The sequence below is a fragment of the Protopterus annectens genome, chromosome 3.part1, assembly GCF_019279795.1.
Source record: "Protopterus annectens isolate FY-2018-M chromosome 3.part1, PAN1.0, whole genome shotgun sequence".
Taxonomy (NCBI): Eukaryota; Metazoa; Chordata; order Ceratodontiformes; family Protopteridae; genus Protopterus; species Protopterus annectens.
In genome coordinates, this window is record NC_056732.1 from 115,620,690 (window position 1) to 115,637,346 (window position 16,657).

General features: G+C 43.3%; 1 protein-coding gene across 1 annotated transcript in view; it reads left to right on the top strand.

Moving 5' to 3' along the window:
- LOC122797639 (coiled-coil domain-containing protein 178-like) overlaps positions 1 to 16,657 on the top strand; it is a 2,875,483-nt gene that overhangs the window by 826,219 nt on the left and 2,032,607 nt on the right. Inside the window, exon 7 of the mRNA XM_044066184.1 lies at positions 3 to 116. Within this exon, the coding sequence (XP_043922119.1) occupies positions 3 to 116 (114 nt within the window). The remainder of the gene's footprint in view (positions 1 to 2; positions 117 to 16,657) is intronic.

The following is a 16,657-nucleotide window of genomic DNA, read 5'->3' on the forward strand; positions in this document are numbered from 1 at the left end:
AGAAACATGTTGTTCTCAGTGAAAAATTGGAGGACATTGTGGCTAAGAAGAAAGAAACTGAAGAAAAACTGGATGAGAAGAAGGCCATTGCAAAGACGCAGCTGAATGATTTACAGGTAGTGTGACTAATGACAGTAACTGTTTCACTTCAGTTGCCAGGATACTATATTTGTTTCTCATGGGTTACCTTCATTGATACTCTTTTGCTTTACATATGGGAGTGTTTAAAAAGCACTGATAAATACCGAATCACAGAATCTGAATCCTAGAGACTGAAATTGCCAGTAATAAAATATAACCTACCCCGAAGTGGTGCAGCTTAAGAGTTTGTATATTAACTTAAATGAAGACGCAAAAACCTCCAAAATGTGATGACATCCTTAAGGGTTTGTTTTTAATATTTTAGAAAAATGCAGTTTCACTCTTTTGTTTCAGGCTTTATGCTTTATTCTTTAACGTGTGAGATTTGCAGCACTTGTAGGAACCCTGAACCAGTCAGGCTTATAGTCCTTTGAGGGAGGGGGGATTGATATTGGGGTCACTGAAAGTCCATTGTTTAGCTCACATACCGTGCAGACTTTGATTGCCTGGGGCCTTTAAGAAAGCGATGGAAAAAATCAATAGAAGAAACGCACTAACTAGCAAAAGTAGTTAAAATATCTGCAATGTGCTTTGTTACTCAGTAGATGGCATCCTCTTGTAAATGAAGCATTGTAACATACCTTGTCTCTGTGAATACAGCAGTCAATAATTTTCACTTTTGAAGTTGCTCTACCAAGAGATTGAGAACTGTGAGATGTCCATATAGTGTACTCTTAACTGATTTTTAACTTTTAGGTGAAGTCTTACTAGCAAACAGTGTATCAAATATTTTCTTCTATAAATCTATAAGCTTTGGACATAGAGATGAACTTGCTAATCCCAAAGTATTTGCATAGCAAAATGATATTTATTGACTATATCTGTATACACAATTAACATTTCTTTACTGAAATTCTTAGTTTTGCATTTATCAAATTGAAATGTAAATATAGCCAGTTTTAATGACTAATAGACTGTATAGAGATAATCAAAAGGAATACTCAGATATGCGAAAGCAAGCCTAAAATTAAATTGACTTTATATGAAACTAGTGCAACTGCTCCATAAAAAAGTGTCATTAACAACTAGTGAATGTGACTGTGATCTTAGCTTACTAGTAGTAAGTAGTAGTACTTTGCAGCACTGTTAAATCGTCAGCTCATTCACAGCAGAAAGGAACTGCAGATGCTTAACTGTATTTAGTTTTCACATTTTCTTTACTATATTAATTGCTGCCTCACAGTAAGAGGTTCTGTGGTTCAGTTCTTGCCTTCTGTGCAGAGTCTGCATGTCCTCCCTCCGGTCACATGGGTCTCCTCCGAATGCTCCGGTTTCCACCCACATTCCAAAGACATGCTGCAGGTGGATTGGACACTCTAAATTGGCCCTAGATGTGAGTGTGTGCATGTGTGTATCTTCTGTGGAAGGTTGGGTGCCAGGCTGGCAGTACGACAACGTAAAACTCCACTGTCAATCATTCTGCGGACTGTTGTTCCACTGTTGTGACCTCTAATGGGAAAAGCCAAAAGGAGAAGGTGAAGAAGAAGATTTTCTTAGCTATATTAATATAGAACTTACTTTTCCTACCACAGGCCACAGAGCCTGGTACCAACTCCAGTTGCAATATTTTCAGGGCTGTTGTTACTGTTGATGCTGTTGGCTTTCCATTACTCAGTGCCAAAGTCCTCCTCAGTTGCCTTGGTGCAAGAGTCATTGATGCCGATAGTCAGTGCTGATGATTTCCTGCCTTCAGCATGTGCACTGATGTGGCATTGTCAATGGTTTTAGTCTTAGGTACTTAAGTGAAAGGTTCAGTGCAAAGGGAATTGGTCCAGATCTCCAGCAAGAACAGGCATTGTTTCTACCCCTATACACCATGATAGCAGAGCCTTTAGGCTGTATATCCATCTCAGCCCCAGGACAGGGGATCTCAGAGGCATAAGACACACCTCATCTCTTGGTTATGTCCTCTGCAGGAGAGCTTTGATGATCCCTCCCCCAAAGTTCACTTAAGAAAAAGCTGTAAAAGAGGAAGCACATAGATTCCCCTTTTGACTCCCCCCTCCTCAGGCATTGATCTTGATGAGGGGGAAGCTTCACCCAATCTCTTCAGGAGGAGACCAAATTCTGTGTGATTCTTGAACTGATAAGACAGAGGGTATCATGGCCCATTGACCACACCTCCACAAGCAAGAAATATTTAAAGAAGCCTGGAGGCTCTCATCCCCAGCAGCCTGGATAGTATCCCTGCTAGACAAACTTATTGATGTGGTGTGCTCAAAGGTTTGGAGGAAGCCAGATGTCAAGGAGATGATTTAATGCGAGCTGAACAGAGTGCTGTGGACGCCCAAGGATAGGCCCCACTGGAGTAAAAGACCTCTTCTCATCTTCATTGTAGTGTTACTGGCCACCAAACACGAGGCCCCAGAGGGCATTCAAGATATACATCCTCCAAAAATGCTGAACATATTGGGAAAGCAGGTAAATGTATCTGTATTGTACTCCTAAGAAAGACACTACCCTGACTTCCTTCTATTCACCCCCTTCAAAGTAGTAACCTACCATAAATCTGCATCGTGTCCATCTTCCTGTACTACCTCTGACTGTTATTTCATCCGTGTCTTCTTCTATCATCTTCTAAAGCACTTGTAAGATCCAACACAAATAATTTACTTCATTCATCTCATAATGTACCTTCTCTCACAATTACCTTCCTTTAAAACACTTTCTCCTATTATGTCTATAAAACTACACTATTTTTTTACTAACCTCTAAACAGCTAATACAGTTCTTCCTTTTCCATATTCAATCTGTGATTCAAATGTATATGGACTTTTGAACAATACGTCTGGTATAATTGTGCCAAATTTCTCACCATGGAACTGCATCAAAACAAAAATTCCATCAAGTGTAATGTTTTCATACATTCATTATTTTTTACTGTTTATAATAATTTTTGTGTTGCTCTTGAGAACTATTGACCTGATGTTGTCAGTCTTCACTCATTCTTGATGAATGGGACTCGGTTCCAATCCTCGGAACCGGCTCGGCTGTTATACAGCTCACACCAGCCAAAAAAACTCCCAGGCTAAGACTCTACCCACAATGTCCCTCTCTCCATTACCTCAGATCCCGTTTGTCACTCTGTCAGCAAGACATGTCAGGCATTACTCTCCAGCTAATTTAAAATTTTTCTTGTTTCTAAGTGATTTCTTTATAAGATTCCTCTCATCATTATTATTGTTATTATTATTGTAATTCCTTTTTCTCTCGTAACTTTTAGTGTATGAATTTTCTCTACCTCATTACCTCTCAGTATACTTCCATTACCATCGGTGGTAACCCCCCCTTTCCCTTTTTCTACCTGGTAAGGTAGCCCTAATTACTAATCTGATGTTCATAGGTAGGTACTAGGCTATCTGCCCAAAGGCATTTATAAGCCTAGCCAGAATGTGTTGGCTTTCGCCACCCCTTAGATTAGTTTCCTGTGCCTTTGTCCAGCAGAGCCATTGAAGTGATCCCCGGGGTAAACTTTCTGTTTCCCATCCACTCGTCAGGGTTTCTCTTGAAGAGGGTTAGTGAGGAGCTCTGCCTAATGTAGATTGGAATTTTGTTCCAGAGCATGGGAAGTCTCTGGGACATGAATCTATCCCTCCAACATGTCCTATTTATTGTTGTGGTGAGGTTTAGATCCCTAGAGCGTGTGGCTTGAGGGGATATGGTTTTGTTTAGGTGGAGCATGTCCATCAGTTCTAGGTTGGACATGGCCTTGTATGTCAGGCAGAGATCACCTCTGAGTAGGTGGTATGCAACTGAGTACAGCTGGAGTTTCTTCAGTAGAGCTGCATTGGGCATCTGTCTGAGGCCAGTGATCCTCTTGGTGAGGTACTTCTGTGGTCTTTCGAGCTGTTACAGGTGTCTTTTAAGGTACATCCCAAATGGTGCATTGTACTCTATGATGGGTCTGATGAGTTATGCGTAGAGGGGCACAATGACCTCTTTTGATCTGGATGAAAACCCTTTTGTGATTAGGTGGATCACATAGAAGGATTTTCTAACTACTTTGGCAATGTGATTATCAAAGGAGAGGTTACTATCTACTTGGGTCCCCAGATACCTTATTACATCTTCTATATTTAGGGGGCTACCACCTATGTGGTAGTTTGTGGGTACTTTGTTTTTTCCAAATGGGATGACTATGCACTTTTTGGCATTTAGCTTGAGGCCATGGTTTTGACCCCAGGTATCTGTCTCACTGAGACCCTTTTGGAGGATGTCTGTGTCCACCGGAGAGTCAATTATAGCCCCTAGTTTGCAGTCGTCTGCAAATTTGGTCAGCCATAGTCCTTCTTTGCTTGCCTGTACCTCTGAGAAGTATATGCCGAACAGGAGAAGTCCTAGGACCCAGCCCTGGGGAATGCCACTTGTAACCGGTTTAGAGTCAGACCTAGCTCCCGCAACTCTTACCATGTGGGTTCTGTCCGTGAGCCAGTTGGCAACCCATCTCGTGACATAGAGGTTTATGTTCAGGCTGGTGAGCTTATCTATAATACCTGAATGGGGAATGGTGTCGAAGGCCTTTGCGAGGTCTAAGTTGTTGATCTTCCTACTACTCTGTTACTTCTTCTTGCTTTTCCTGCTACTTGCTTCTTGCTCTCTAAAGTGTTCAACTGCATAATTTCTGTTGCATTCATTACTGCTTGTTTATAGCCTGTCTAAATTGTTAAGTGTTATTCTAAGCTCTTAGTTTTGGTTTAAGCACTTGGGCTTTAGGCCCACCCCTTAGCTCTCCCTGGCCTTTCTCTCTCAGATTCTGAGAAATATTGATGAACAATTTCCTACAGTTTCTCCTGCCAGTCTGGTTGACATGGGCATTCTGAGACAATGTAGCAACTGTCTCAGATACACAGACAGCCATCTACTACTACCACCTAGGAACACAATTTGTGAGAGATGCAATTACATTAAGAACCTAGAGTCCATGTTCGCTCCCCCTCAGGCCAGTATATCTGGCACTGAAAATGTTGTCAACACAATCACTACACCTCAAACACCACCCACACCTACACAATACACACCCCATATGCGGAGGTCCTCCACATAAACATACCCAAACAAAGGAGACCTCCGAGGCAAAAACACACGTGATCTCCACAGCCTTCCATATCACATACCATGCATAGTCCACACACCTGTGTCTCACAGCCACTAAGGCTTCACCATAACCCAACATATTAGCCATAGCAGACACCATTGTGAGATACACAGATGTACCTCTCACCAGGCTGGATGAGGAGAAAGTCATGGTTAGTTGTCTGTCAGGTACCAGAATCCGCCATATCACATATGCACTCAAGTCTCTCAACAACAAGAACTGTTATGACTCTGTCATAGTCCATGTTGGCATTAATGACTTGCGACATACCTCTCTGGACTATATGAAGAGAGACATGATTGAGCTTGCTGATTATGTGTCTTAGGTAGGTATGTCCCTAGCCTAAAGCAGCATTCTGCCATCACCCAAAATGATGCCTCAATACAAACAGAAAATGATTGACTTTACCAACTGTATTAGTTTCTGGTGTCATTCCAGGGGGATCCAGTACCTGACAGCCTGGGAAGATATGATCGACAGACCACGATGGTTTGCCAGAGATGTCCTGCATGTGTCTTGCCTGGGCTTCAGGCTTCTGGCAAAGGCTCTCGCCTCCCCCATAGTGCCTTTTTTAGGAACAGTTCTGAGGTCGATAAAACCAACATAAAAATTTCAACAAAACACAAATTAAAGGTCATGCTGCAAAATGCTTTAAACATGAAACTCCACTCATTGCAAGCATTATTAACCCTGGAAAATGCTTACATCTATGTAGTTGCAGAAACCTGGTTCAAAGCTGCAGAGAGCACCCCAGCCTTACCTGGTTACTCATCCTAGCATACATTCAGACCCCAAACTGTGGGCAGTAAAGCCAAAGGAGATGGAGTTTCAGTATACATTAAAGACATACATACCTCCAGGCTGGTCAAACAATATAACACAGTAAACACTCCAGGTGCAGTTAACCATTGACAAGACCTCCTATTCAAATCATAGCTAGCTATCGGCTCCCAAATCTGACTCAAGATGCCCAGTCTGCCTGTTTGGACCTGTTTGAGTCTATCAAGATTCAACCCTTTACCCTGATCCTGAGTGACTTTAACTTCCCAAACATGGATTGGAAGAATTACTCGTGCCAGAACACAAATGCTCAGAGATTCCTTGATTTTGTCAATGCAAATGCCTTGGAACAGCTAGTCGATACCCCCACAAGAGGTGATGATATCTTGGACTTGGTATTAACCAAGATGAATAATCACTGCAGCATCCCTATAGTATCATCCTCCCTGGTAAGATCTGACCATAAAGCAGTCACTTTCGAAGTCATCATCTCCCACAACCCAGCTGTTTCTAGGATCAGACATAAAAACTTTTCCAGAGCTGATTACAGCCTCCCGAGGGATGGTATAAACAGCTTCACAGCCTCCTCCCCCTCAAACTGGCACCAATATCCAAAACTACACCAAAGCACTATACAAGCATTCATATAGATGCATGGAATCAGGAATACCCGACAGGACTAAATCATCCTCTGCAAGGAAGAGCAAACCTGTCTGGTGGGCATCTGCAATAAATAAACTCTAGAACAAAAGGAAAAAATTGCTGCCCAAGACCAAGAACGAGCAGGTTCTCAATTGGAAGCAATGTCTCCTTAGCCTGAATAAGCAAATAAGAGCACTAGTGAAATCCTCCAAAGCAAACTTCGAGTCCAAACTGGACACATCTACTAGCTACAATGATAAGGCCTTCTTCACATATGTCCGCAGCCTCAAAGGAAGCACCCAGATCTGTTCAGAACTGGTGGTCAAGGACACCACATATACAAATTCTGTAGATATAGCAAAGTTGCTGTCTAACAGATTCACCAAAAACTTCACCCCTCTGTCCCCCCATCAGTAAATCAGGACTTTCCCAGTACCTGCACCCTTCTCCTTATATCTAGGGAACAAGTCATCACTGCTCTCTCAAAGGCAAAAAAATGCAGCCTCCATTGGACCTGATAACATACCAGGCTGCATAATTCAGGCAGGAACTTACAGCACCATTAGGTGCCTAATTCAACAAAAGCCTGAGTGCCGGCTTCATCCCAGCTGAGTGGAGGACATCGACTGTCATCCCTTTACACAAAGGTGGAGCGTCCACAGATCTGAGAAATTATAGACCCATCAGCCTAACTAGCTTGATCTGCAAGGCCATGGAATGGATTATCATGGACCTCATTAACAAGGACATTGACAGCCTCCACACACTTGATCCCACACAGTTTGGCTTCATCAAAGGGAGGTCATATCTGCTAAATTTGGTCGACTTCTTAGAGACAGTCACCAAACCCATGGATGAGGGGAAGATGGTGCACACTGCCTACCTTGACGTGGCCAAAGCCTTTGACACTATTCCCCACTCAGGCATAATAGATAAACTCTCTCAACTAGGCATCAATCCATATGTTACCAGATGGGTAGCAAACTGGTTCACTGACAGAACTCACCTAGTCAAAATAGGGAAAGCCACCTCAAACAGTGACCCATAACAAGCGGTGTACCCCAGGGTTCAGTCTTGGGGCCTCTATTATTTGGGATATACTTTTCTGAGGTGCAGGCCAAAACCAGTGGGCTATGGCTGACCAAGTTTGCAGATGACTGCAAGCTGGGTGTTGTCATCAATTCCCTAGTGATGTAGACATCTTCCAAGAGAGTGTCACTCAGACAAATATGTGGTGCCAGAAATATGGCCTCAAGCTGAATACCAAAAAAATGCATCATCATCATCTCCTTTGGGAAGAGTGACGTCCCCACAAATTATCACATTAATAACAATGTCCTAAGCATGCAATAAGTCGTGAGGGATTTGGGCACTTAGGTTGATAGCAACCTGACATTTGACCACCACGGTGCTTCCATCATACAGAAAGCCTTCTACATGGCCCACCTCATAAGTAATTGTGTCTCATCCAGGGGCAAGGAGGTCATACCATCCCTGTATCCTTCCATTATAAGGCCCATTACTGAGTACAATGCCCTTTTGGCATGTACCTCGCAAAGCACATGCAGCAGCTGGAGAGACCACAGATGTTCCTCACCAGGAGAATCCAGGGCCTCAAACATCTACCACACACAGATAGGCTAAAATCCCTAGCCCTCTACTCAGTTTCATACAGACTCCTCAGAGGCGACCTCTTTCTGGCATACAAGGCAATCACGGACCCCACCTTGATGGACTGCTGCATATCCGCAAGCCAAGCTCCACTCGAGTAACTCACATGCGCAGCCTCAACCTGATCTGTGACATCAACAGGACTTGCATGGTGGGACATATTTGTGTCCCAGAGACTCCCTCATCTATGGAATAGACTCCCTCTCCATGTCAAGCAGACTACCTCTTTACCCCTTTTTAAGCGCAACCTGGATAACTGGATGGGAAACAGAACATATTACCTCATACTCAAAACAACTCTCACTTTAACATCACAGCAAAAGACAACATCACTATATACCCAATTGAGCACACCAAATTACTAGGAGTGGAAATAGACAATAAACTAAAATTTGACATTCGCATATCCATGACCATAAAAAAAGTCCACAAAAAACTAGGAGCGTTATACAGAAATAAGCAACTTCTCACCAAAGCAGCAAAGATTTCAGTAGCAAATTCCCACCTTATCTCCACCCTACTTTATGCCTCTCCAATATATACCAACCTAAGGCAATGCGATCTAAACAAGCTAGAGACCTGCTACAACAAAATCGCCAAATTCGCCACAGGGGCATCCTACCATAGTCACCACTGTCTCTCACTTGCTGAAGTGGACTGGCTTGAACTCCCTCACCTCCTTCAATGGTATCAACTCTCACTCACCCACAAACTAGTAAACCATCCACTAAATGTCCCATCCCTTCAGAATCTACTCCAACCCTATCGCACCACCAGACCACTAAGATCCAGCAACAAAAATCACTTGCAGATCACTAAAGCCAATAACTCTGCTGGTGAAGCACTATTCTCTTGCACCATAGCCAAATTATGGAACTCCTTCCCACCCACAATTATTTCCATACCATCATGCACCCACTTCAAAACTTTACTAAAAGCGCACCTAAAAACATGCTGGCTATGCCCTTGCAACTCCCACTCTAATATCATCCACCCCATCCAACCACTACCTTTCTTATCACTCCACTAACTACCTTGATTATAGCAAGCTCAGATGCTCATAAGCCTAGTACTTATTATACAGCAGGAACTTCTTATTGTAACATTTGTTAATGTCTGTTATGTTCTTCACAGATAAAGATTCTAGTTGTCTACTGATGTACTATGTTCTTCATCTGTAAATATGTTGTAAGTAATTGCTATGTACATTGTTAATCCCTATGTAATCCAATGTAACTACTGTCTGTTTATTTTAACTGTGGAGCTTTTCTCCCCGGGCCTCCGCTGAAAATGGACCTACGTCCAGTCGGACACTCCCGGTCAACAAATATAAATAAATAAATAAATAAACATATACCCCTGGGATTCCACTTGGACAGGGGCATTGGATGCTGACTTGTCTAAACATAGGCTAAACTCTTGGCTAGGCTTATAAGGGCCTCAGGGCCAATGGCCTAGTAACCTCCCATGATCCTTTGATTCACTCACTCCTTGACTGTGGGCTTGGTTCTTAGCCTCGGAACTGACTCAGCTGTTTAATTCAGCTCGCGCCTTCCAAACTCTCGAATAAAGCTCTACCCATAATGCTCCACTCAAAAATTACCTCAGATCTCATTTGCCGCTTTGTGTGTCAGATGTGTTCAACCTTCTCTCGAGCCTTTGCCTATTGTTAAGTAAGTTTTTTCCTATTTATAATCTCTTTTTGGATATTTATCTATTTCTCTTCCAAATAGCTCTCTTACTGTCTACCCCCTCCTCTTATTTTGGCTTCTCCTTAGAATGCGTGTGTATTTTTCCTATTTCCTATACTACCATTGGTAGTTTTTTCAAGTACCATTGTTAGTACATCACTTACCTTTTTAAGGTATATTTTACTTACCATTGTTGGTATTCCCTACCTTTTTTCTTATTATCTTTAAAAAAAACTCTGTTTCTATATCCTTTTCTGTCAAACTGTGTGTGTGAAACTATTTGCATTATGGCTGAAAAACAGGTTTCTCCAGTTAAATCCTCTAAAGGCACCTCCAGATTTAAAAAGTGTCAGAAATGCCAGAGTAACATGCCCAATTCTGATGGGTATACCCTTCATGTTTATTGTTTGGGGAAAGTCCACTTACAAGAAAGTTGCTGAATTTGTCATGGTTTTTCTACTTGTACTCTTACTGAATGTAAGAACAAATTAGTACTTAAGGGACTTCTGAAATCTTATTTCAAAGAAGCCATTTCTGGGTTTAGAACTGAAGGCAGCACTTCAACATCCTCCTCTTTTTCCTCTAGTAAGAAAAGACTTTCTTCACTTTCAAGTACCTTGGAAACGTCCAAGAAGGTTTCTAGAGTGCCTTTGGTGTCAAAGAGTTCTTCGGCACCGAAAGGTATAACTGACTCAGCATCTACAAAATTATCGGTGCCAACAGCGACTTCCTCGACACCCACAGAGATTTCAGTGCCAGAACAGTCAAAGCTGCCTTTGCTCCCAAGGACAAAATATTTACCAACTATTGAACCTTTTAAGGAGAGGCCACCAAGCACCTTCCTGGAAGTGAAACACCCTAGGTCTCCTTCGACTGCCTTGATTCAATCCACTAAGAGTCTCTCGGAAGCCGACATTATGAGACTGGTGGATTTGCTCCTGATGGTGAGAGGATTGTTCTCAGTTCCTAGCCACTCTGGCATCAGAACCAGCCTATCTACGACACCACATGTTCCTCCTCCTCCAACTCCTACTGAGTCATTGGAGCCCTCAATTCCGACACTCCCTGTGTTGACTGTCTCAGTTCTGGTAGCCTCCTCTTCTCTAGTACCTTGAGCTGCTATGAGCTCCTCCAGGCTTTTGGCACTGGAGGCCTCCTGGGGTGAGACTCTCTGGCCTGGTCCCAGGTGCATGGATCAGTTTTCTTAACTTCAGAGCTGTCCATGTCCCTTGGTGCTTCAGCCTTTGTAGGATCGACCCAGGCTTCTGCTTCAGGGGTCACCTCCTCGGTGCGGGATGTGACCCCAGTTTTGAAGGAGTCTGTTTTGGTTCTGGGCTCCCAACCCTCTACACGCGGGCCAGCCTTCCGGATCATGAAGAAGACTTTGTCCACTGGGGACTCAAAGTCTTTTCCATCCCTGCCGGGACAAGTTTCTATATCGCCTCGACTTGAGCTGCCATCCTTCTCACCCCTTGGACAGAAGGCACAAAAGTCCCAGGAAAGACCCACTTTGGTGGTTTCTTCTTTGGATACTTCCCTGGATCATCCCCCTGAGGAAGTACCTGTAAAGAAGAAGTGCAAGAGGAAGCACTTAGACTCCCCGGAGGAGTCTTTCACCGAAGATACCAATTTTGATGAAGGGGAAGGTTCCCCCAGGTCACCCCCTGATGAAGTTTCCTTCGGGACATCCTAGAAATCCTGAAACAGAGGGGTGGCTGATCTTCCATCCAGCCTTCCTCGGAAGAGTCAGTATACCTGGAGGCTTTTCATGCCCAACCCTCTACTTCTTGGATCTCTACACCCACTGACAATCTCACTAAATTGATCGCTTATCGGGCGTGGAAGATGCCTGACTCCGAGTCGATCCCTAAGAGGCCTGATCATATCCTATCAGCCCCTAAGGATGAGCCACACTGGTCCAAAGGTATACCCATTGATGCCATTGTGATAGTGGCAGCCATGAAGAAGGAACTTGCTGAGGAAAAAACAAAGGCCTCTAAAACTGACTATGGAACCAAATAATGTGATAAGTAAGGCAGATTAGGTAAAAACACACTGGTTCCACACGGCTGAATAAAAGTCACAAGATAATTTATTCCAAGGAAAACAAGTAAGCGCTTTCACGGATATCATCCACTTCTTCAGACTACAATAAGAAATGACATTAGAAACTGCTTATATACATTCAAATAAGCCAATCAAATAGGCTGATAACTTAATTGCATACTTAACCTCTAAAATGCTGTAACACAGTTTAAATTTGGCTCTTAATATACAGTATTAATACATTAAAATAGTAATAGCAACATAGATAAGAATTAAGCTAAAATTCAGTGGCATTATAGCAGCCAATTATTAATAAAAATATGTAAATATATAATAAATCATTCAATCAATTATTTAATAAATTAGTAGAATTGCTAAAACATACATACACTATCTGACCTCACAATGACAGAAATAATTAATTAATAAAAATCAATGTTTAAGAGCTCTAGCCTTGAGAAATGGCTTCAAAGAAACTTTACTATTCAGGCCAGGTATTTTGTCTGCCTGAAACCTTATAATCCATTTCTGTTCATTTGATTCAGTTCTATTTACCAAAGATGTTAAGATGTTAAAGTAATTAAAGATGACCTATGTACCTATGTACATATGTGCAGATTTTTTTATTAATTGTAATTAAATGTACATTTTTTTTATTAATAATTCGTATTTGTCAGTCAAAAGGGCTCCAACTTCCATGCCCATTTAAAGCTCATTCAACTAGAGCTTCTGCAGTTTTTCATACCAGAGCATCATTGGATGATATTTGTGAAGCGGCCACTTGATCTTCTCTACATACCTTTACCACTCATTACAAATTGGATCAGGCCTCTAGGGGACAGGCATCATATGGTTCGATGGTGCTTAGGAATATTCTTCTGTGAGACCTCCTAAGACTAAAGTAGCTGTGGACTCTGTCCCACAGTCAGGGATTGAGTGAAGATTGACAACATCAGATGAAGAAGTTATGTCTTACCGTAACATTCCATCTGTGTTGTCGATCTTCACTAATCCTTGACACCCCCCTCCTTCCCCCAACCTGAGACTCTTAGTGGACTGAATTTTCCATGGCTGGCTTCATATTAGGGACACATGTCTGGTCTCTGATTATATGTCTATTATTACTACTTGTATTATTATTAGTAGTAGTATAATTTCTGCTTGTCTGTCTGCCACTATGTTGGGCAAACTCAATCTGAGGTAATTTTGAGAGGAGCATTATGGGTAGAGACTAGCTTAAGAGTTTGGATGGCGTAAGCTGAAGTAAATGGCAGAGTCAGTTCTGAGGCTCGGAACCGAGCCCACAGTCAAGGATTAGTGAAGATTGACAACACAGATGAAACGTTATGGTAAGTCATAACTTTTTTCTGCTGGTATATTCCTTTCTTTTCTCTTTCCTTTTACCATTTTGCTATCTGTCTACCTACCATCATTGGAAGGATTTTGTACTTTCCTTAAGTGTGTGTGTGTGTGTGTGTGTGGTGTGTGTGTGTGTGTGTGTGTGTGAGCGCTGAGCAATTCCTTTTCATTTTTATCTTGATGCCATTATGGCAGAAAAACACAAAGGCACTTCGGGGTTTAAACAGTGCCAAGATTGTGGATGAAAGATGCCCGATTCAGATGGGCATCTTTCTTGTGTTTATTGTGTAGGTGCATCTCATTTAGACCAAGACTGTGTGATTTAACAGGTCTTTAGTAATAGGACCTTGATAGAATGTCAAAATAAGTTGATTTTAAAAGGAATGTTGAAATCACCTTTTGGAGAAACTTGTCTAGGTCTGACTCCTCCTCTTCTAGATCTGAACAGCCCAAAAAGAGGATCCACTCGGTGCTGGTTTCCCCTACAGCACAGGTGACTAAGAAACACAAGTCCCCGGTTCCATCTGTTTCTTCAGAACTGAAAGTAAGGTAACAAAGCTATCAGAATAAGAATCTTTGGCACTAACCACTGTACCCATGGCACCATCGGCACCAGTGTCTGGACTGGCTTCATTAGTTTCTGTCTCAGAGCAAACCTCACCATCTTTACCACTGCAGGCTGTGTCCACCCCTTTGTTGCCAAAGTCTGAAATTATTTACTTTCCTAGGGCAAGGTATTCCCTTTCCATAGACCCTTTTGAGGGTCAACTACCCAGCCCTTTTTTGGAAAGGCCAGAGTCTCCCTTGGGGTTATCTGTTTGATCCTCCAGGAGTCTCTTTGAGGTAGACATTGTGAGGTTGGTGGATCACCTTTTTGTGGCCAGCAGTATCCCTGCCCCTTCTCAGGCCCCTCTCCCTTCTGGAGTTGGGGTATCTTCTCCTAGGACTCCTCCAGAATTTCTTCCTCTGATCTCCTATGGAGGCTTGGAGTCCACAACTTTGATTTCCCTGGTTCCAGCTGTCCCAGTGCCATCAGGCACTACCTCCTCAGCACCAGGCTCTACCCTGACATCTTCGGTTCCCTCGGGGCCGATACTTTGACGGGGCTGTGGGTCAGCTGTCAGTTGCAAGGGTTTCAGATTGGCTCCTGTTTTTTATTTGGAGCTGACCTTAGCTCTGGAAGCCCTGACAGTTGTGAGTTCTACCATGGTTTCTGTTTCAGAGGGCAGTCTCTCGGAGTGTGGTGTGACCTCATTTCCGAGGTTGTCTTTCTTGGTTCTGGGCTCCCATCTCTCTTTGGGGGGGGCCTGTCATCCAAGTCATGGAGAGAGTGCTAGCCTCAGTGGGCTCTCAGCTGGCCCCTTCTGCATTGTAGTGGCATATATCTGTACCTTCCTTTCCAGAGCAGCCACCATACTCCACATCCAGACAGTGAGCACCGAAGCTGCAAGTTTCCCCTGTACAGGGCCCCTCTTCTTCAGAGTCATCCTCAGAGATCCCCACTGAGGAATGACCCCAAAAGAAGACATGCAAGAGGAAGCACCTAGATTCCCCGGAAGAATCTATCATTGAAGAGATGGACTTCGATGAAGGGGAAGTTTCCCCCCAGTCAGCCCCTGAAGATGTCTCCTTTGGAGACTTCCTGGAGATTCTCAAGCAGAGGGGTAACTGGAAGCCCCAAGATCTGACCTCTGAGGAATCCATGTACTTGCAAGTCTTTGGTGCTTGTCCATCTACTTCCTGGGTGACCACACCCACTGATGATTTATTAAACTGATCGCGCAGCAGGCTTGGAAGGCCCCTGATTCTATAGAGCCAATCCCCTGGATACCAGATAAAATCTTATGAGCTCCTGAAGACCACCAATATTGGGCCAAAAAGTTAGCAGTAGATGCCATGGTGGTGGTGGCTGCCACCAAGAAGGAACTTTTTGATGAGAGCCCCACTGTCCATCCTCCTTACTGAGATTCTAGAACAATGGACAGATTTGGTAACAGGATATATGCTTCATCGATCTTCGCTCTAAAGTTCTTAAACTTCATGGCACATTTTACTAGACTCCAGAGGGATTTGGTTAAGGAATTATCAGATACCCTCACCGGAGCAGTATTTGATGTGGTGCAGGATAAGGTTGACTCTCAAGTAGCCACCCTGGAGTCTATATCGAACTCGTCCATGGGGCACATTGCACATACAGTCAAAGGTACTACCAGAGTAGTGGGTTCAGGCATTGCCATTAGTTGTCATGTCTGGATGCATTTGTGTGACTTCGCGGAGCCCATCAAGTCTTCCTTCATCAATGCCCCCTTTGAGGATCATCCTTATTTGGCCCCACAGTCAAGGAAATACTAGCCAGGTGCAAGAAAGATGGAAATACCCTTTCTGCTGTGGGCATTCATTTTTCTACTCCTCAACAATCCTACTCCAGGAATAAGAGGAGTGGAAAGATGTTGTTCAAGAAGTCCCAAGGGCCTTTCCAGGATACATGTGGCAGTAGTTCCCTTCGGGACAGAGGGGGGATCTCAAACGGAAGATGCCGACCCCAAGGAAGAGGTGGCCCATGAAACCAGGGCTCCAGAGACTCCTCATCTGGGCAACCCTACCAGCGCTCCTGAAACGAGGCCCAATTGCTTACCTCTGGAAGCAGTTGGGGGAAGACTCTCACTGCATTTGACAGTCTGGCAGCAAATAACCTTTGATGCTTGGGTGCAGAGCATCATTACCAGAGGCTACCATATCCCCTTTACTCTTTTTCCAAGATCATTAAGAAAAGTCCCTAGTGTTCCACCCAGTCAGAGGGATCAAGCAGCCATGGAGATTCACAAGCTGCTAGAAAAAGGAGTCATCCAAGAAGTCCTACCAGACCAGATAGGATCCTGATTCTACTCAAGCATGTTTGTAGTGCCAAAAAAGACAGGAGACTGAAGACCAGTTTTGGACCTCAGCCTCTTGAACAAGTTTGTTCAGCAAATGAAATTCCTGATGGTCATGGTTCAAACTATACTTCCCTTGATAGAGGAAGACTATTGGATGTGCTCTATAGATCTTCAAGATGCATATTACCACATACAAATGGATAAGAGCTCCAGAAGGTATCTCTGATTTCATCTGTGAGCCAGTCATTTTCAGTTTAGAGTGCTGCCCTTTGGTGTCACCACAGCTCCCATGGTGTTCACCAAATGCATGGCAGGAGTCATGTCCCACATGAGACTAAATATATTCCGGGTCTTTC